The 21029-nt window shown below is 45.8% G+C and overlaps 1 protein-coding gene across 1 annotated transcript in view; it reads right to left on the bottom strand.

Annotated features, from left to right (window-relative positions):
• Window positions 1-21029, bottom strand: part of POU6F1 (POU class 6 homeobox 1) — a 39012-nt gene that overhangs the window by 4399 nt on the left and 13584 nt on the right. The window contains exons 2-10 of the mRNA XM_035103141.2: window positions 15559-15658; window positions 15238-15442; window positions 12041-12162; window positions 8505-8730; window positions 5923-6161; window positions 3803-3931; window positions 2751-2987; window positions 1399-1537; window positions 634-808 (exon numbers count right to left, since the gene is read on the bottom strand). Coding sequence (XP_034959032.1) covers window positions 634-808; window positions 1399-1537; window positions 2751-2987; window positions 3803-3931; window positions 5923-6161; window positions 8505-8730; window positions 12041-12162; window positions 15238-15442; window positions 15559-15612 — 1526 coding nt within the window. The 5' untranslated portion in view covers window positions 15613-15658. The remainder of the gene's footprint in view (window positions 1-633; window positions 809-1398; window positions 1538-2750; window positions 2988-3802; window positions 3932-5922; window positions 6162-8504; window positions 8731-12040; window positions 12163-15237; window positions 15443-15558; window positions 15659-21029) is intronic.

The following is a 21029-nucleotide window of genomic DNA, read 5'->3' on the forward strand; positions in this document are numbered from 1 at the left end:
CACTCTATAAGCTGAGGGAGCCAGCGTTTGTCCGCAGACAGCTTCCAGGTCATGTGGCCAGCATGACAAAGCTGCTTCTGGCGAACCAGAGCAGCGCACGAAAACGCCGTTTATCTTCCCGCCGGAGCGGTACCTATTTATCTACTTGCCCTTTATGTGCTTTCGAACTGCTAGGTGGGCAGGAGCTGGGACTGAGCAATGAGAGTTCACCCCATTGCAGGGTTTCGAACCGCCGACCTTCTGATCGGCAAGCCCTAGACCAGGCATAGGCAACCTTTGGCTCCCAGATGTTTTGGAACTACAACTCCCATGATCCCTGACCACTGGCCCTGTTAGCTAGGGATCATGGGAGTCGTAGTTCCAAAACATCTGGCAGCCAAAGGTTGCCTATGCCTGCCCTAGACTCTGTGGTTTAACCCACAGTGCCACCTGGGTCCCTGATGACTGACCATTATTTAATGGGTTGCAAGCAGATTACCTTGAGATCCCACTGTTATATTTTAAGGATGTATTCAAAGGGACTGGGAAATAGGCAGGCCCAATACTGGATCCCATGACTGTGCAGCAACCACACAGACTCAACGGAGATATAATAGAAGAAGGAGCCCTGGGGACCAGCACCATCCGTCTCACCTGCATATAGCCGACTGGCTGTACGCGGGTCCTTCAGTAGCAGTCAACGCCTGCCCCACCTGCGTCTGCGTTAGACCCAGAGATAGGCGTCGGATCTTGAAGTTCTTGGCAAACTCTCTAATCTCCTCCAGATTGATCCCATCTTCGTCGCTTCCGTTGTTTGGAGGCTGAGGCTCTAAAGGGAGTGAAGAAGTAAAAAAGGAAAAAGGACCAGTTAGGCGATGCAATTTATGCCCCTGTCACGGGACATGGGAAATACTAACCCTATGCAGTTTTGGCTCCTGCAAGTGCAGCACACAACAAATGCTGTCCACTGCAGTTGGCGGAGGAGTGGAGCACACACCTTACACCATAAATCAGGAACCCAGGAGAAGAGCCTGAGAAGGGTGCTGTTGCTGCTGCTGCGTTGCAGCACCTAAATGCTAATGCTGAGAACAGGCCTCTTCAAGCTAAGCAGCCTCTTCAGGCTAAGAGAGTTGTGCAGGTGTCTTAATTTTTTATTACATTCCTATCCCACCTTTCTTGCATCATGGAACCCAAGGCAACATCCCTGTGGTCCCCAGATGGACACTGACTAGACTCAGACTGGCTTAGCTTCAGCAATGCTTTCTCGCCACACAAATCGGGCATTTCCTAATTTCCAGAGGAAACTGTGGCTTCCGCACCCACCGCAGCTGGCTGTAAGGCTGGACCGTGAACCACTTCCCATTACCAGCCCACCCCTCCACCTGCCTCCAAAGCCAAAGGGATCGCAGAGATGCTTACTGGAAACCAGCTGGCTGACAGTTGGAGTCTCTGAGCAGGTGATGGGGACAGGAGCAGAAGCTAGCTTGGGTGCAGGGGAAGGGCTTGCAATGACTACGGCTGGCTGTGGCAGAGTTGGGGCGGGTTGAATTGGCTGGACCTGGCAAGGCAGAAAAAGAGAGTGACGTTAAGAAAGTGTTTTTTTTAATCAGAGACTGGGGGTCTTCATGAGCTGTGGGGCGTGGCTTGATGAACAAACCTAATTAGCAAGGACCGCGTATAGTCCTGGTGACTCAAGGAAGATCAAACACACAATCGGAATCATGCAAACTAATATGCCTGTCGTTTGCTAATTTCGCCCAATGCACACTGCTTGAGCAAAAGCTATATTCCTCCACCTGGAAGCCCTGTCCCCTCCGATACAAATTAGAATGAAAGCAGATGTGATATAAATATATGTCACAGCAGGTCTCTGACCTGCAGGGTGAACCCTGCATCTTCTCACCACTGAAACGGCAGTTAGGCTAATCGAAACATCAACTCAGCCAATAGTTTTGTCCCTTCCCTCAGGCTTCCAGAGGGATAACCATCTTTCTTTTACTGTTCTGTCCTAACGGTGTGGTTTTTTTTAATTATTAAAAAAGAAACATTATTTAAAAACTGAAAATGTGTTCAAGGGACCTTGGGTTGGCGGTATATATGTGCTTTTTAGTGACATCACAGGCAGCAGCCAATCAGTGCCATGCACATCTGCCTTCAGCTGCAAAACTAGTAGAGTCTGTTTTTTCCAGAGCTTGGTCTTGTGCAGAAAAAGCGCACTCAGTTCGAATGCCGTGAGGGTGTTGCTAAAGTGACCCACCGGTTCTAAAAAACGACATGTCTGTCTTCACCCTCACTCAGGACGATGTTGAGTGAGCCTGCCTCATGTTCACACGTTGCATCAATGAATAACTGCAACACCCAGTGATGGCTAACACCATTGACTGGCATGTATGTACGAGTCATTGCAGATTAACTGACACAAACATTTATTCGCCGTGCCTTGAAATTTGTACTGCCTCAGATGACACTTTACAATGGAGTCGATTCACACATTTCAGCCGCCAAGCCACCAAGGGTACAGGTCACCAGAATCTCAAGCATCATTATTTAATTACCCACGTCATAACCCACTTCATTCAGGAGGGTCCTCCAGCCTCCTGAAAGACTTTTTAACTTCGGTAAGTGGTTTTTAGGATCCAGTCCGATGTGTTCATTTCCTCCCCCCTTTATATGGGTGCCCCATGCATGCATGCCCACTTGCTATCCTTCTGCTGCAGAGTCCGCCAGTGGTTTCCCCGAAGAATCAGCTGTCCTTGCTAGCTGAAGCTCACCTCACTCTTTGCTGGAGTTTCTGGTGTGCTGGGTTTTCTAACAGCTGCTGCTGCTGTTGCTGGCGCTGTCTGGATGGTGCTGCTAGCCAAGGTGGCAATCACCTGGCCTTGGGCATTCAAAAGCAGCTGCGGCGTCACTGCCTGCAGCTGTAGGTTCTGTGCCGGCAATGTGGCAGGGGCCGCGTTGGCTGTGGCAATTCCAGCTGGGTTCACCACCCATGGAAGAGTCCCAATGACCTGGAAGAGAGGAGAAGGAAAGATGCAACAGGGGTTCAGTCATACCTGCCAAGTTCCTCTCTGAAAAATAAGAGACCGGAAGTAGCATACCGGAAGTAGCGCTGCAGCCATTTTGGAACTGGGCGGAGCATGGTCAGAAGTGACTTTTGATGCTGCTGTGCCCAGTTCCAAAATGGCCACCGCACCAGAAGTCGCTTCTGAGCATGCTCCGCCCAGTTCCAAAATGGCCACCACGCCAGAATAAACCGGGGGGAAACAAAAAAATCCGTTTTTTCGGCTGGGGGCAGCTGGAAAAACGGGGGTTTCCCGGGGAAAACGGGAGACTTGGCAGCTATGAATTCAGTGCAAAGGTTCTCAAATCTCTCCTCCTCGCCTTTGTGGGGTTGGAGGGTGGCAGGACAAAAGTGACAGTGCTATGAGAAACAAAAAGGAGGGGTTTTGGGGTTTTTTTTGCAGAATAAGGAGACTACTCATGGGCTATGTCAAACTTGTGCATATTTCTCTCCTTATTGTAATGCTTTAAATGTGTGTTCACAGCCTGAAATAGTTCAGCGTGGTTTAAAACAAACAATACCAACAATTAAAACTGCACCCCAGCAGCCTTCTCACTTCTGCCAGTTTTTCACTGCTTGTAAGCTGCCTTGATCAAAGAATAGTGAAACTAAACGTTACATAAACAAATAAAACATTTAAGAAAACACTGTGTTTTCCTTAAATAGGAGGTCACTTAACACCCATACCTATGCCCCTTAGTAGTGCAAGAGGTCCAGGTCTATTGTGGCTTTGATTGGGGTCTGGAGTCAAATGACACTTACCTGTCCCTGAGCATTGGTCAGGATCTGTCCAGTTATCCCTTGCACACTAGGAATGGTGTTTGCAATTACTGGTGTAGCAGCCAGGGAGCTGAGGAGCTGAGTTTGGGCTCCCAGAGAAGCCGCACTGATCTGCAGGAGAAAACGGAAGCCAAGGATGGAATTACTCTGCATTCTCATTAACAGTAAGACTTATCTCTCTGCCTCAGCTGCCTCTCCTCCTTTTTCTGTATGGTGCTTGTGCTGTCCCCAGCCTAAGCAATCCATTACTATGAAGCCCTTATCAAGAATACTGCGCATTCATGAAGAGGTCTGTTTGTATTGCAATCGGCCGCTGGCCTGCTGTCTGACCAGAGTAGCTGCCCTATCCATTATTAGTATTAGAAGTACTACCGCACCGAAAGCACAAAATGACCTTAAAGTGTTTCTGCCTGTAAGTTGCTACACCACCATTTCCAATGTGCTTTGTTCCATGGCAAAGACGTTTTCTGGGTGCTGAAGCAGCTAGTCATGCATTAAGTCACCCACGCTGAATTAAGACCAAAGATGGGTTATGTCAGAGATGCTGACTGGCATCTGGCTGGACACTGTGAGACCAGGATGCTGGTCTAGGCGGGTCATTCTTTATTATCGACATGGATTCATGGGTTGATTCCAAGGATGCCTTTGCACTAGTGGAAAGTGCCTGTCCCGGCACAGTAGTGCAACCAGTTTTCACCAGCCCCCCCCACCTCCACTGAAGCCCTCTGTGCTACATCCCACACTGTTCCAGTGGCTCCCCCAAGCCCCAGAAGCAACTCTGGATGCTGCAGTAACTTGCACGAGAGTGTTTTCTGCCCCCATTGTTCTGCCCGGACACTAAGGCCCAGCGCTGAGGACCTTCTGGCGGTTCCCTCACTGCGAGAAGCAAAGTTACAGGGAACCAGGCAGAGGGCCTTCTCGGTAGTGGCACCCGCCCTGTGGAACGTCCTCCCACCAGATGTCAAAGAGAAAAACATCTACAGTGGAACCTCGGTTTAAGAACACCTCAGTTTATGAATTTTCGGTTTATGAACGCCGCGGATCCATCTGGAACGGATTAATTCACTTTCCATTACTTTCAATGGGAAAGTTCACTTCAGTTTATGAACGCTTCAGTTTATGAACAGACTTCTGGAACCAATTACACCTATGCTTCGGGTTAAGTACGCTTCAGGTTGAGTACTCCGCGGACCCGTCTGGAACGGATTAATCCACTTTCCATTACTTTCAATGGGAAAGTTCGCTTCAGTTTATGAACAGACTTCCGGAACCAATTACACCCATGCTTTGGGTTAAGTACGCTTCAGAGTACTCCGCGGACCCGTCTGGAACGGATTAATCCACTTTCCATTACTTTCAATGGGAAAGTTCGCTTCAGTTTATGAACAGACTTCCGGAACCAATTACACCCATGCTTCGGGTTAAGTACGCTTCAGGTTGAGTACTCCGCGGACCCGTCTGGAACGGATTAATCCACTTTCCATTACTTTCAATGGGAAAGTTTGCTTCAGTTTATGAACACTTCAGTTTATGAACAGATTTCCGGAACCAATTGTGTTCATAAACCGAGGTACCACTGTACCAAACTTTTAGAAGACATCTGAAGGCAACCCTGTTTAGGGAAGCTTTTAATGCTTAACAGACGATTGTATTTTAATATTTTGTTGGAAGTTGCCCAGAGTGGCTGGGGAAATAAATAAATTATTATTTATTATTATTATTATCATTAGTAGTAGTAGTAGTAGTAGTATACCGCCCTATACCCATAGATCTCAGGGTGGTTCGCAACATAAAATCATAAATCATAAAGAACCACTGGATCCATCTGGTTCCACCCCATGGTATTTGTTCAGTATGTAACGGAACCCCCCCAAAAAAGTTGCTGCTCACGTTTATAACGGAAGCATGTAACGAAAGAACTTCTTCTCTGTAAACATCAGAAGAAAGGTAGCCTTAGCGCCAAACTACACCTGACCTCTCCCCGCTCCTTGCAGACCTCAGAGGAGATCAGAAGCATCCGTGTGCCCGTTGACAACTTGTCCCTCCTGCCCCCACCCCCAATCTTCTGAGCTAGCTCTTCAGCGATGCTTCCAGCTCCTTACTATTCCAGGGTTAAAGGCAAATCCTGCTGGCTGAACTGTTATCTGGGTTGGCGTTTCCAAGGGCTTGGCGACAGGCGGCGTGGATGCTGCGGCAGGCTGCGGCAAAATGGCTGGCTGAGCCTGAGGCTGGAACAGAGTCTGTGTTTGGGCTGTTGGCCGCGGCTGGACTGTTTGCTGCGCCTGGAGAGGCTGGGCTGGCTGCAAAGGGGCTTGTATTGCCGTGTTCAGCACCGCGGCAGCTGTGGGAACAAGACAAGAACACTGAATATTGCTTTGCCATTCTTTTTCCTGCCCTGTAAATCAAAACGGCCACATTGCTAGTTGCTTCAATCCATGAAGTTACACCTCTACATCTAAGGCCGCGATCCTATGCACACTTACCTGGGAGTAAGTCCCAATGTACACAGTGAGGCTTACTTTTGAGTACACACGTATAGGATTGTACTGTAAAGCAGGGAAGCAAGCTGTAAAGCTAAAGGAAAGAGCAGGTGTTTTATATCCAGACTGTTGCTGCTGCAGCTGCACAGGATTGAGATAAAAGATGAGGTAGCATCTTTTATTATGGGACCCAGGTGGCTCTGTGGGTTAAACCACTGAGCCTAGGGCTTGCTGATCAGAAGGTCAGCAGTTCGAATCCCTGTGGCGGGGTGAGCTCCCGTTGCTTGGTCCCAGCTCCTGCCAACCTAGCAGTTCGAAAGCACATCAAAATGCAAGTAGATAAATAGGAACCGCTACAGCGGGAAGGTAAACGGCGTTTTCGTGTGCTGCTCTGGTTTGCCAGAAGTGGCTTTGTCATGCTGGCCACATGACCTGGAAACTATACGCCGGCTCCCTCGGCCAATAATGCGAGATGAGCGCGCAACCCCAGATTCGGTCACGACTGGACCTAATGGTCAGGGGTCCCTTTACCATCTTTTATTATATCCAAATTAAGAATATGAAAGTTTGTGTGTTACACAGAAATATGTATCACTGCATCTTCCTTGCTCTCCCCTACTGCAAGATAAAGCCAGGGCTTTCTGGAAGCTCCATAGTTGCTGTAGCAGCTGTCACAATCGATAGCTTCTACAGTCACAAGGAGGCTTCAGATCACAAGCTCCTGTGTGAATGGGCCTGCAGAAGTAATACTGTCTTGACCATATTTTCTTCATTAAGCGTCCCTGCCTTAGTACCACCTTCTCATTAATTGTTATTCTCCTACATACAACTTGGGACCAGGGTATCTAAGAGACCACCTTGCCCATTTATCTGTGCAGGCAACTGCACTCATCAGATGGGGCACTGCTGAGAGCACCATGTGCCCAGAGGTACACCTAGCCTGTACTAGAAACCAGGCTTTTAGTGTTGCAGCTTCAGCTCTCTGGAATCAATTACCAGCCGAAATGAGACAGGGACCCAGCATCATGATGTTTAGGTGCTCACTGGAGAGGTTTTTGTTTAAGAAGGCTTTCGGAAGAAATTGTGTTATTGTTCTTACAATTTTCTAAAACAGTTTTATTGTTTTTAAGAACCCGTGTTTGTGTGTTTTATCCAGTTTTTGTCTTGTACGCCAATCTGATGGCTTTTCTAAAATAATAATTTTTATTAGTTTTCAATTACAAGAATCCAAAATAAGCCTCATTATATCCATATCAAATCACAACACCAAAGCCAATATCAAATATCAATTAATCAACTTTCCAATTGTATAATTTTGATGGCCCTCCGCGTGCTAGAATTACGGGTTTGATAATTTCTTTTAATTCTGCCCATTTTGATGGCTTTAAGGCTATGAAGCAGCCTATAGATTGGTTAGATAAATAGATAAAACCACTGACTGGAACAACAGCCTCTCTTAAATGACATCAGGGGAGAAAGACAAGCATGGAATCAGCGGCTGTGAAACTGACTAGACACACTGCACTGTAATCTACTGAACATGCTCAGGGGCTGCTACTGAGTTTGCTGTGTACCTGGCTTTGATGGAGGCCCTCAGCTTCCAGGGGATCCCTCATTCATTTCAGAAGAGGTAACAAATATGAAAATGTTATCTAGTTTGCTCAACTAAAACTAGCAGATGAACTCATTGACAGGGATGCTCCAGAGTGTGGATCAGAGCAATGGTTACTAATATACAGTAAAAAAAAGCACTATCCCATAGACTACAACTCCCATCAGCCCCTGCCAGTATATAGGCTAATGGGAAAGGATAATAGGAGCTGTATCAAACGACATCTGGAAAGGCATGACTTTGTCTTGCCCCTGCTGCAAAACACACTTCACCCCCTTCCTTCTCAGATAATGAAGATGGAAATATTGCCAATGGCTCTTTTTAAACTACCCCCCTTCCACATTGTGTTCTTTTAAATTAACCCCCTGCTCCTCCACCTTCTGTTTACTATTATTTATTTATTTATTTATTTATACCCCGCCCATCTGGCTGGGTTTCCCCGGCCACTCTGGGCGGCTCTTAAAGCGATACTGCGTTCCTTAAAGAACACAAAGCCTTTCTGGGCCTCCCCAGAGCAAGGGGGCTTCCGGTTCTGCACAAGCATTGAACGGTCACTGTCACAAGGAGAGACCCTCTAAGAAGCTGTTGTTACCTTGCAAATTGGCTATAGGTGATTTGAAAATTCCCCCAGTAGTAGAGGCAGCCGTCAGTCCTGGGAGGGCAGCCACCGTTGCTGCAGGAAATGTCCACACAGCCAGCCCCTGCTGACTTGCCACTTGACCTGCAATACTGATGGGGATAAGAAGAGGTTGAGTAACTGCCCCTGCTGGAACCATAACGCCTGTCACAACTGTTGCTAAGTTTTCCTGAGTCAAGACCTGCAAAAGTAAACAAGATTTAAAAAAGAAAAGGGAAAAAAGAAATCAACGCCACTGCAGACAGCATCAGCGCAGCAGCCACGTTAGCAAGCCCACAGGAGGCCCAGCCCAGCCAGGAGATGCCTGCCTGAGTTGTGCTGTGTGCGGCTTTGTGCCCCGTGCCAGCAGTTGGGCAGATCCAGCTCTGCGGCACTCAAATGGGGGCTGGTTGCAAAGTTACAGTAAGTAGCAAATCACAGTAAAGCATAGCCATTTTAAGGGTGCATTGGCGCCAATTATTTCTCCTAGGATATGTCCTGGGGAAAGTTGGCGCGGTTGTACCACATCCTTGGCCGAGTCACTGAATCCTGCTCCTCCTGCAGGTGTGACTGAGGGTGAAACAGTTCTTCCTTAAGAGAACACTCCACAAGGAAAATATTCACTGCAAGCAATATTGGATTTGCTCCCCATGAAGCTCTGTAGCAGATCTTGGGATCTACTATCTACAGATCTACTTAGCTGCAGATAAGACGGAGGCGCTGTTAGTGAGTGGTTCCCTAGACCGGCTGGCTGGAAAGTTGCCTGCTCTTGATAAGGTTACACCTTTTTTTGGAGGGGGGGTTACTTCTGGAGCCATGCCTGTTGCCTGAGGCTCAGGTGGCCTCAGTGGCATGGAGCGCAGTCTATCAACTTTGGCTGGTGGCCCGTCTGTGCACTTATTTGGACAGGGGTAGCCTAACTACTGCCGTCTATGCTCTGGTAAACCTCTAGGTTAGATTCCTGCAGTATGTTTTATGTGGATCTGCCTTTGAAGACAGTTTGGAAACTTCGGCAGGTGCAGAATTCAGCGGCCAGGTTGCTTGCAGGGGCAAAATAGTTTAAGCATATAATGCAAATCCTGGTCTAACTGCACTGGCTGCCAGTTAGTTTCCAGGCCCAATTCAGTATGCTGGTTTTGACCTATAAAGCCTTGAATGGCTCAGGATCACAATACCTCTCTCTGCATACAAACCGCCCCAGGCCCTGCGATTATAAAGCCCTTCTTTGTGTGCATCCTCCGCGAGAGGTCCGGAGGGCAGAAACACAAGAACGGGCCTTTTCTGTGGTGGCTCCCTGATTGTGGAATTCTCTCTCTAGGGAGGATTGCCTAGCACCTTTGCTATATATCTTTGGATTCCAGGCAGAGACATTCCTCTTCTCCTAGGCCTTCGGCGAATTAAACAATCTACGGCCTTTTAAACGGGGTGGGTGAGTGGCGGTGGTGGTTTACTCTTTGTTACTATGGTATGTATTTTTGTGATTTTATATTGTAAACAGCCCTGTGATCCTCGGGTGAATGGCAGTATAGGAATTTAATAAAGAAATAAATAAATCTAATTGCTTTAAGTACTCCAGCTTGCTGCTTTACAGCAAGCTAAAAAGCTTGCTTGACAAGCAAAAATAAATAAAACCTGCTTCTTTTTGCAGTTGCAAACAGCACTGCAGAGGGTTCAGAAGAGAAGAGGAACAAGGAAGGAGAGCTCCTCTGCACTCAAAGAACGGGAAGGTGTAAGCACACCTTAATACAGCCTCCTGCCTTGAAAAGCATCTTAATCTCAGGTACCTCTGCCTCAGTGTTTTGCCTCTCTGTGGACATCGCAGCATCCACAAAATGTGCAACGGCTGGGAACACTTGCTCTAAGTGGCAAATGCCCAGAGGAGGGAAGAAGATGATTGAGCATTGAGTCTCACATGCTAACATCAGCACTAAAGGCCTTTCCACACAATCAAATGAAGCACAATTCAATTGCATTTTATGAAGTAGGTGATACCTCCCAAAGTCCCAATGCAAATAAGTATGATATCTCATTCCAATATAGTAGATGGAAGGACTGTCTTGCTGCGTGTGTGTGCGTGATGGAGGACAAAAACACAGGAAAAGATTAAAAAATGCAGAAGACCAGTTTTATCCTTTTATAAATGGCCCACGGTATTTTGAGTTTTTAAATTCTTTTTCAATGATATTTTCCTTTTCCTTCAGGAGGCCATAAGCGGGGGAAAGGAAATCATCAGGAAAAGAATGTTTAAAACTTTAAATGCATATGACTATTGAGAATAAAACTAGTATTATAGTATTTTATTTTTTAAAACAAATAAATTCTGGTTTGCTACAAACTCTCGTTTGCAAACTGTGAGGTGCATAAGGACCCAAGACCCATAGGGACCTGTTTGAAATCTAATAACAACAATATAGATATTTAAAACCAACAATTTAAATTTCAAAAAATGGCCCAGGGAAAAAGAGGCTTGTAGGCTTGAGGGCATGTTTTGCATTGAACAATGAAGGAGTGGGCAACTACCATGAGGAATGAGATTTTTCTAAAAATAAATAGACGTTTACAAAATGATGTGTGCCAGAGTGGTGGTGCTGGTGCTGGAGGGAATTGCGTCACTAATAACAGCACAGACTGCCTAACAGCTGACTCTTCCCCCACCCCCACCCCCCGTAATATTGCAGATTAAATGCTGGGAAAATGTGATATGCCCACAACAAAAAATGCAACCTTGAAGGAGGACTGTGTGCATCAAATTCGGTAACAAATGCTCATTTATTCAGCAAAAAAAGCTGATTGTGTGGAAAGGCCCTCAGCATCTCCTTTCGTTTTCTCAGGCTTGGAGATGGTTAGGCCCTTTGATTATGATGGGGAGCTGGGGGCGAGAACAATTTATTCACAAAAATTGTTGCTCCATATAAGCTTGCAGTGAACAAAATGCCTATGTGCTTTGGAAGCCAAGTTTTCCACGACAAGGAGGAGATTCCCCTTAACAGTTATAAGCTTTTTACTGTGTAAGGAGACTCTGACCAGACGCATGGCCCGGAATATTCAATGCTGCTTTATATCCCGGCATATTTGCATCGCATATGCCCCACAGCGCTTCGCACAAGCTAAGAAACAGATCCCTGCCAGTCAACACTGGAAGAGTGCATTTGATTTCTACAAAGTCTGGCCAGATGGAACACTTTGAAAACAGGAACCCATTTGAGAGCATCAAAGCCCCACAGAACAGAATGTGGCATTCTTGATCCCAGAACTCCCATAGTGTGCTCTATGCACACTAAATGCCAACTTCACAGTTTTGGAATTCTGCTCTAGAACCCTCCAAGCCTCTCAAAAATAAGGGACTTCTGGCAACTCTGCTTCTACATAAGTAGGATGTGTCCACACCTGGCTCTTCCAAGGCACAGATGGAAACTCTACTGCAGAAATTGAAATGCACCATTTCCTCTGTTCAGTGGCCAATAGGCTTCCTCCTCCCGCATGCCCGACAAAAGAGCTGTAAGGTAAGTTACCTGCGGTGCAGCTTGCAGTGTGACGGGCGTTAGAGTTTGTGTTTGCTGGCTTGTGACTTGGCTGAAGGGGACGATTCCTGGGACAGGTGCAGGGGTTATTTCAGGTAATGCCTTTACTTCACCTGGAGAAAAGAGGATACAGTTCATTTTGTTTACCCGTTCAGGTTTTACCCATGGAATGCTGGACCAAGTGGAGATGGAGGTAGCACTCATTTTTTTGCTTTTTGTTTAAATAATATTAATTTAAAATTTCCAATCAAACCAAATTATATATTCCAAATTATACAAATTATCCAATAATCAAACAAATCCCAATGTTGTGCCTAATTATAAATTATTGTTATTATTATTATTATTATTATTGTGTGTGTGTGTTTTTCATTTATGGAAAATATCTTTATTATTTTAAAAGACATAAATACAAACATTACAAGATTCGCAGACACACACACACTAAAAGAAGTACATAAAAAATCCGAAGAAAGCATGAAAAAATATAATAACAAAAAACAAAAAACCAAAGAAAATCAAAGAAAAAAGCAGAAAAAATAAAGATTTAAAAAGAAAGTTGTTCTTCCAATTATTCTGACTGTAATTTCTATTATTCCTAATTTATCGCACATTCATAGATAAATTAACTGTTTACCATTTTTTCATTTATTATAAATCAAGCTCAGCCTAAGCCTGCTATTAGAGATTTTGATATTCCATTTCTCATTCTTATTTTTTAGCTGACTTCCCATGCTTCGAGATCGGAGGGAATCCTAATCATCTCATAGTTCTACTGCATTTCAAAATATTACAATAATTGCCTTAATACATTCTGATGTTAATCCTTCATTATTTTCAACAGCCTCTGTGTTCATCCTGCAAGTGAGTTTAAGTCCAAATAAAATGTTTCTGTGTGGATGTCTTTACTCTTCTTCTTTATAGTACAAATCTGTAGTCCAAGATTCCCCTCTGTAAATTCACACCCTCTCTTCAAACTGGTGTTTCTGCCAAATCAGTCCAGGAGCCTTCCACTACAGGTAGCTGCCATATCGACACACAGTCCAGATAAAATCAAATCATGGCGTCTGCCCAATGTTGTTCCTTAACCAGCTGCTATTCAAACATTAGCTTTTCCCGGGGAGGGAAATTATATTGCTATGGGTGTGTGTGTGTGTGTAACCTCTAATATTTTACTTTTCGATATTTGTACTTCCAGTTTACTTGGTAACCCCCCTCCCCAGGAGATGGGAGGTAGCACTCGTGAGCATGGCACAAAACCACCCTTTAGAGCAGTGTTTCTCAACCAGTGTGCCTCCAGATGTTTTGGGACTACAACTCCCATCATCCCTAGCTAGCAAGACCAGTAGTCAGGAATGATGGGAGTTGTAGTCCCAAAACATCCGGAGGCACACTGGTTGAGAAACACTGCTTTAGAGAAGGAAGAGCCATTCAGGGAAGGAACTTGGAAATAGGATAATGGCAGGCAGAGAAAGGGGGACAAAGCCCACGTGCCTCCAATTCCAACCGTCCTTTAAAGTGCATGTGGCCAAAATGTAAACGTGGGCATCACCAAAGTGTAAAAATGGGAGTTGTTATTTTTTTTTTAAAGGACCTAATCTGGAGGTGGGAGAACTATAGCATGGGACCTGCAGGTCTCGTCAGTTAAATGAAAAAACAACACTTTTTTTTTAAATAGACAAATTTGGGAGGGGGAGGGCTTGAGCCGAAGCCACAAAAACCTTTTGGTATCAATGGGGCAGTCAACTTAAAAAGTAAAGCATAAGTTGATTTAAAATGTTTGGAGGACCATAGATATTTTTGGGCATCGTAGTAGGGGATCCTATTTAAAATGTTCTGTACTACTACTTCTTTTTTAATTCGGGGGCACCTGCTTTACACACAAAGGACAAATGGTTACAGAATTTGCAAAGAGACTCATTTTTCTTAATGATAGTTATCTGAGTCAAACTTGTGTTAACCGTACGATGATTGTGAAGGACCATGCTAACACTGCCAACATACCAGGTGAGGGCCCCATTTAACCAGGAAGCCCAGTTGCAGGGAACAGCGTGTAGATAGGTCCACCCATTTAAATCAGGCCCCAACATAGGAACAGCAGGCACCTTAGGCCTCTTAGGTGAATAATCTGGGTAGAATTGTTCTAGCAAGAAACTCAGGAGGAAAGAAATTACCTTCCACTTTTGCCTAGATAACCTGCAGGGGTCCATTGCTGTTCTCCAGCCTAGAGAAAGCACTTGGTCCTCCATGTCTTCCAGACTATCCCTATTACCCTTCTGCATTTGCCCACTTCTCTGTTCCTGGCTTTGCCATCTTGCCTAGCCCACAGACTTTGCAACGGCTTGCTTCTACCCATCTCTGCTGCCTGAACCCTCCACGCCGAAGTTCCCACAGCATGGTGGGCCAAGGCCTAGAGATGGACCAACTGGCAACAGGCAGTGTGCAAGCTCATTGGCAAGGGATTTTGACTGGAGAAACTACACATCCTTTGGGCCTAACCTCTAGAAGCTGGGAGTTAATAGCTGGGTTTCCACTCCTCTCAAGTGCTCCTTCCTGGCAGAATGTCCCTCATGTTTTCACGTGCTCCGTGTTTCCCTACCAGTTAGGGAAGCACTGCTTATTATGATTACTTACATTTGATTGTCATTTTACATTAAAAAGTCTCCAAGTGACTTAACATGATAGAATACAAACTGGTAGGATGAAAAAGCAGATCATTTAAAACAGAGTACAATACAAAATTCCTTAAATGCTCATCCAGCAACATAATAAGGACAAGTCCTACCCCACCTCGCTAAAAGATGAAGTAGATACTAACTTAAGCACCAAAGGCCTTGACAAATTAAAAAAAAAAGTGTTATTCTGCCTCATAAAAACTAGCAGTGATGGTGCCAGATGTGTTTCCCTGGGGAAAGCATTCCACAGATGGGGAGCCACCACCAAGAAGACCGATTCTCTTGGGCCCTCGATTGAGGCACACAAAGAAGGGCCTCTGATTAATAGGGTCCTTAACTTTTTAGCAAGTTGGCTTTTTCCTAATTCAGAATATACCACAAAAAGAAGACTAAGAGGCCTGTAGGTTGCCCCTTGTTGACCCATTTAACCTACAATTTATTTTATGGCACGGCCTCTTGGGCAACAGGGCAGACGGAAAGAATGAATGAATGAATGAACAAAGTGCTTCTTACCACCTGACTCTCCCGATGCCTTTGCTGGGTTTTGCTCTATCCCTTCGCTTCCCATTTCACTGGGCTCCGGAAGGCAGCTCACCGGAGCCTCTTCTCTGGTTGCTGCTGCAGTTTTCAGAGTTTTTCCTTTGTTCTCCACAGGTATTGGAGTATCCACCCCCACCTCCAGCACCCGAATGGTCTCATGACCCGACATCACAATCACCTGAAAAGAGACAACAAAGGATAACCTTGTCTAAGGCTCCACTGGGCCAGCAGGCAGCTCCTCTCCCCTGCCACTCCAGCACCCCTGTGACAAAGGGGTCCGCGAGAGGCACATACCTGCTCATTAACTGTCAACGAGGCTTCATGTGGGGGCACGGTGTTGGTGTCCATGACTGAACGCTGGAAAAGATGCTGGCAGCCTTCGGCGGGTCACATACTGCAAAAGGAAGGCACAAAGGTCATGGGAGCGTTCATTGGTCCAAGCCTGGGAGACACACAGCAAGCCGCCTTTTAATAACTCAGGCCATTGATTCACCTGATGGGCAACATCTCTCCAGGGTCAGAGGCCTCTCCCAGCCCTACTGGGATTAAACTTGGGACCTTGTGAATGCCAAACAGATGAGCTACAGCCCTTTGCACAGTAGTACCTAGTTTAGCCTATAGTGCCATAACTAGGCTATAGTTAAGGCACTATAGAAGCCTTTCTTAATCCACCCAAATCTCGCTTTCACCAATGCTTCCTTTGACTATACCCAACCCTGCTATTTCTAGTTGAGTCCCTGGAAGGCAGCTCAAGGGGTTTTTGCTCCCGTGGGGTTGCGGGCATCTTTGCAGGAACTGGGAGCAAAAAACCCACTAACATGTTCCCAAGCTGTGTTTGTCGAACAGATTATGTTTCGCCACGAAAGGGAAGGTGATCCCGTGACATCGGCTCATTACCCCGTAGGGGCCAAAGCAGGCAAAACTGATCATGTGAACTGACCTACAAAAAAATAAAATAAATCATCAGGGTTGTCAGACCTTTAGAGAAGGCCTCAACATCTGGGGGTCCAGAAAGTCACAATTCTTTCTATCATCCACATTTCGTCTTAAATTTCCTATTTTGGATTTTTCCTTGTCAGGCTCAATTACAGTGGTACCTTGGTTTGCAACCGTTTTGGATTACAACCGTTTTGGATTACAACCACGTCAAACCCAAAAGTGTGCCCCCCTTTTTATTACAACCCATTATTATTATTTTGGATTACAAACCTATTTGGGGGGGCCATGGGCAAAAGTGGCCTTCGGTTACAACCTGTTTTGGTTTACAACCGAACCTCCAGAATGGATTATGGTTGTAAACCAAGGTACCACTGTACTGGATTTGTGTGTGTGTGTGTGTGTGGTAGTGGGGGTGGTAGTCTCACTTGTTGACAGGACAAAACAGTGTTCCACTCCTACACGTTTTCCATTACTTCGTTGGGTCACGTATTGTCCCTTCCACCGCCTTACGGAAAGGTAATTGCCTTTATAAGAGTCTTATGCATTTTTTATAAGGAGTGTCTCTGTGACGCTCTTGGCTTTCCTGGGTGACATTCAAATCTACTTGATGCATGCAGGAGGGAGCTCTTTATTTATGCAGACACACGCAGGAGCCCACAAATTACAACCACTGAACTGGCCAGAAATTGTGTGCACCTGGAAAAAAGTGGCTGAAAAACCTAAAGACCCTTCTGCCATGGCCATCCCCAAGGAGAGGGCAACGAGTGGGAGGAGAGAGGTCGTGGATCAGAGCTCTCTCGCTCGGAGCCAGGTCTTTCCGTTCAGATTCTCCTTCTGGAAGACTCACAGGCCCTCTCGTTCTTGGCTCCAGGGTAGGAGGCAGGCCAATGCAATGCCATGGAGGCCCCCTTCAATGCCAGACGGAGGGAGGGAGACTCAGCAGTCGGGAAGAGGAAAGTCAGGTGTTGCCTCTGAACCACCTTAAGAGGCAGAAGCAGATCTAACCCCCAGGAAGGAATGCCTCCCAGCTTCTGGCCACGAAAGGCAGTCTTGCAAGTAGCTGGACTTTCTCCACCTCTGCTTAAATGTGTGGTAGGCAGAACCAATTGTTGGAGCAACTTCGTGCTCCTGTACAGTCACAGACTGCAACTCCTGATCCTGGAATCATGAACTGCCTTTAGCAGACCATGAAGCTTAAGTTGGTTTGCCTTAGCACTGGTAACCAGGGCCATCTTGATTAATTTCTGCTCTTCTCCCATTGCTGAGTTTATACTGTCAGAATAAAAAATGGCTTCTTAACTCCCAAGGAAACACACCTCTTGCTGTTGTTCTTGAGTGGGAGTCACAACAATTATGTTATTATTCTTTATTTAGCAAAATTTATATACTGCTTGGTTGCAGTATATACTGGTTTTACCTGGTTTTACTTAGAGGGGCTCCCATGAGCAGAGCTAGCAATCACTAAGGTCTGAGTTTTTCCTGTCTTCCAAGCTGGAATGGGTTTGAGAGCCTTTTCTCCAAGTTTTTCCAAAGTCATTTGTTATCGTTCTCCACATGGCTACTCTGTTCTCTGCTCACATTGTCCACTCCTTCTCTGGCATCTCAAGGTCAGATCGCCTTCGTCAACTAGGGTGCTCTCAGTATGATCCTTGGGATACAATTTCCTGTTATGCACATAGCTAAAATTCTTTCTTCCTAAACCTCATTCTCACACAGAGCAAATGAGGAGATAAATGAAACATTATCTGGGCTGTTACATCTGGGCACAAACAACATAATAATGCATCTTAAATGAGATGCCAGGGACAATGTTCCTCTAATCTAGTTGTTTCCCAGGCATGCTTGCTTTTCTATGTACAAGGAAATTATGGAGATGCACCCAGCCATGCAAGCAACGCAGCTGCAGTTGGAAGTGGTCTAATGCAGAAACCCATCTCCCACCTCATCTGCTAATTGCAGGAACCACAATCCAAACATGCAACTTAACATACATCTATAAAACTTCAGTGCCCCTCAAGGTTCAGCCTTGTGTGTTTGCATAAAGTGTTACGAACTTAATTCATTCTGGAGGTCCGTTCTTAACCTGAAGCACCACTTTAGCAAATGGGGCCTCCTGCTGCCGCACAATTTCTGTTCTCATCCTGAAGCAAAGTTCTTAACCCGAGGTACTATTTCTGGGTTAGCGGAGTCTGCAACCTGAAGCGTTTGTAACCTGAAGCATCTGTAACCCGAGGTACCACTGTATATCCAACCAAGTTGTAATGGGAAAATGTGCTTTAATTGCATTTCCTGAAAGACTTCACTGCTCTCCCATAATCACTATACTTTATAATAGGGCAGGGAGCCTGCAGGCTCTGCAGAAATTGTGGACTCAACTCCCATCAGCCCCAGCCAGCATGCCCAATGGCCTGGGATTATGGGAAATGTAGTCTAGCAACACAGGTTCCTCCTTCCTGCCTTGGTTTTTTTTACTCAATGTTTATTTAAATAGGTTTTTTTTAAAAAAAACAACAACCACAAACTAAGTACCCATACACACCACCCTTCCCACCCTATTAAAGCAAACAATAAAGTAAAATAATGGTAGTATAGCAAGTTACAAAAGTGGCAATAGGAAAGCTCAGTCTGTGATCTCTCAAGTCCCACCTCTGCTTTACGAAACAAAGATTCAATCATAGCTCAGGACAAAACAGCCTTATTTTGTTTTAATTAATTAGAGAATTGTTTGCATTACTCTTCCATTATGTATTTATGCCTGCATGTGCATGTTATTGCAAAGCACACAGTGTAGTGTAGCCGTTACAGACTAGGACTTGGGAGACAAGGGTTCAAATCCCCAATCAGCCGTGAAGCTCGCTGGGTGCCCTAGGGCCAGTCACTGCCTCTCAGCCTAACCTACCTCACAGGGTTGTTGTGGGGGATCAGACTGGGAGGATAACCAGTCCACAAAGAGAACATGGTGTCAGAAGAGTGCTAGACTCCAAGACAGCCTGCAATCTCCTAAAACAGCCTTTTCCAACCTTGTGCCCTCCAGATGTTTGGACCTATAACTCTCCATCCCTGGCCACTGGCCATGCTGGCTGGGGATGAAGGGACTTGTCTAGAACAGTGTTTCCCAACCTTGGGTCTCCAGCTGTTTTTGGACTACAACTCCCATCATCCCTAGCTAGCAAGACCAGTGGCCAGGGACGATGGGAATTGTAGTCTGAAAACAGCTGGAGACCAAAGGTTGAGAAACACTGGTCTAGAACATCTGCAGAGCACCAGGTTTCAGAAAGCTGTACTGTATTTTAAAAGAAACTCACTGAGGAGGTAGGTCTTGAGACAGTCTTCAAGGCCTTCACCACGACATAAGGCTCATTTTTGTGCTATAAGGTGGTTGGAGCAAGTTGTGCCTGGGAGCTGTCCAAGTCCTGCAGGCCTTGTCTGACTGCCAGGTCTTCCTTTTCTCTGCTGCTTGCTGCCTCTGCCAACTCTAGCACAGACCTCTGTACTTACTAACCACTAACTGCTCTATGCCTTCAAATGGCCAAGATAGAACACTGGGAACTGTAGTTTGGTGCTGATAATTTGAGAAGCAATCTGTAGCCCTGCACAGAACTACAGCTCCCAGGTTTCCCTTGGTAGATGGAATGGCTAAGGACTTAAATCAGGCATCCCCAAACTGTGGCCCTCCAGATGTTTTGGCCTACAACTCCCATGATCCCTAGCTAAGAGGACCAGTGGTCAGGGATGTTGGGAATTGTAGTCCAAAACATCTGGAGGGCCGAAGTTTGGGGATGCCTGACTTAAATGGTCTAATGATGTATATATGCCTGGGGGAGGGTGTGGGGATATAAAAAGATACACCTGTTCCCCCTTGGGGAGGTTTCTCTCTACAATGAAGCTGCGGTAACAAAGCCCTTCAGAGAGCTACTTTTAGAACCTCACGAAAGCGATTGTGGGAGCCTGAAGATAGCCACAGTATGACAGCGTTCATGCTAAGATATTTATAATCTTGTAAAAAAGACTCAGATCTTTTCAGGCCCTCCCCGTGGGACAGAGTCAAGTGGAGAGCTATTTTTCGACGCTGTGCAAAGACCAATTAGCAAGAGAGGCTATTAAAATAGGCATTTCATAATGTCAAGCTCTGTGCATGTTCTCGCGAGTGGGGGCAGGATCTCACTTAGCATACATTCCGCTGGCTTGTAGTAGCATTTTTGTTTTGCTTCTTCACACATTTTCACAATTAATGGGACAAATAATTTTGCCCAGATGGCAATGCAAAGTGCACACCGAAAGAGAAACAGCCATTTCGCAGCAGATGGTGACAAAGAAATGAAATGCGCAAAATGGGGGGGGGGAGGGAAGAGGATGATTTGCAACACCCCGAGCCCCACAGTGAATATAATTACCATGTTTAATTACTAATGCCGATGACTCAGAAATATAACTGTCCCAGATACTATTCCAGGGGGAATCTTATCCTGAACACGCCACAGGTAAGAAGCACAGAGCCTGCAGAGATGCCCTCACTTACCATCAGAAAACTGTCAGGATTTAACCAACACCCCAGATCTCTCGTTTAAATCCCAAGAGAACTGGCCAACTTCTGTAAGCAGACTGTAGGCCTGCGTCTGTTGCTGAGCAGGGATGTTTCTTAAAACAGGAGGCAGATGAAAGTGGTTTAAGAAAATCATAGCTCGCTATCATTCTCTCTCTCTCTCTCTCTCTCTCTCTCTCACACACACACACACACACACACACACTCCTTTTGTTCATGGAAGCAATGCAAAAACCCACAACGCCTGTCTAGCAGAGTTGACAGTGGGATGACTACACATGAA

The sequence above is a fragment of the Zootoca vivipara genome, chromosome 2 (genome assembly GCF_963506605.1).
Source record: "Zootoca vivipara chromosome 2, rZooViv1.1, whole genome shotgun sequence".
NCBI classification, from domain to species: Eukaryota; Metazoa; Chordata; class Lepidosauria; order Squamata; family Lacertidae; genus Zootoca; species Zootoca vivipara.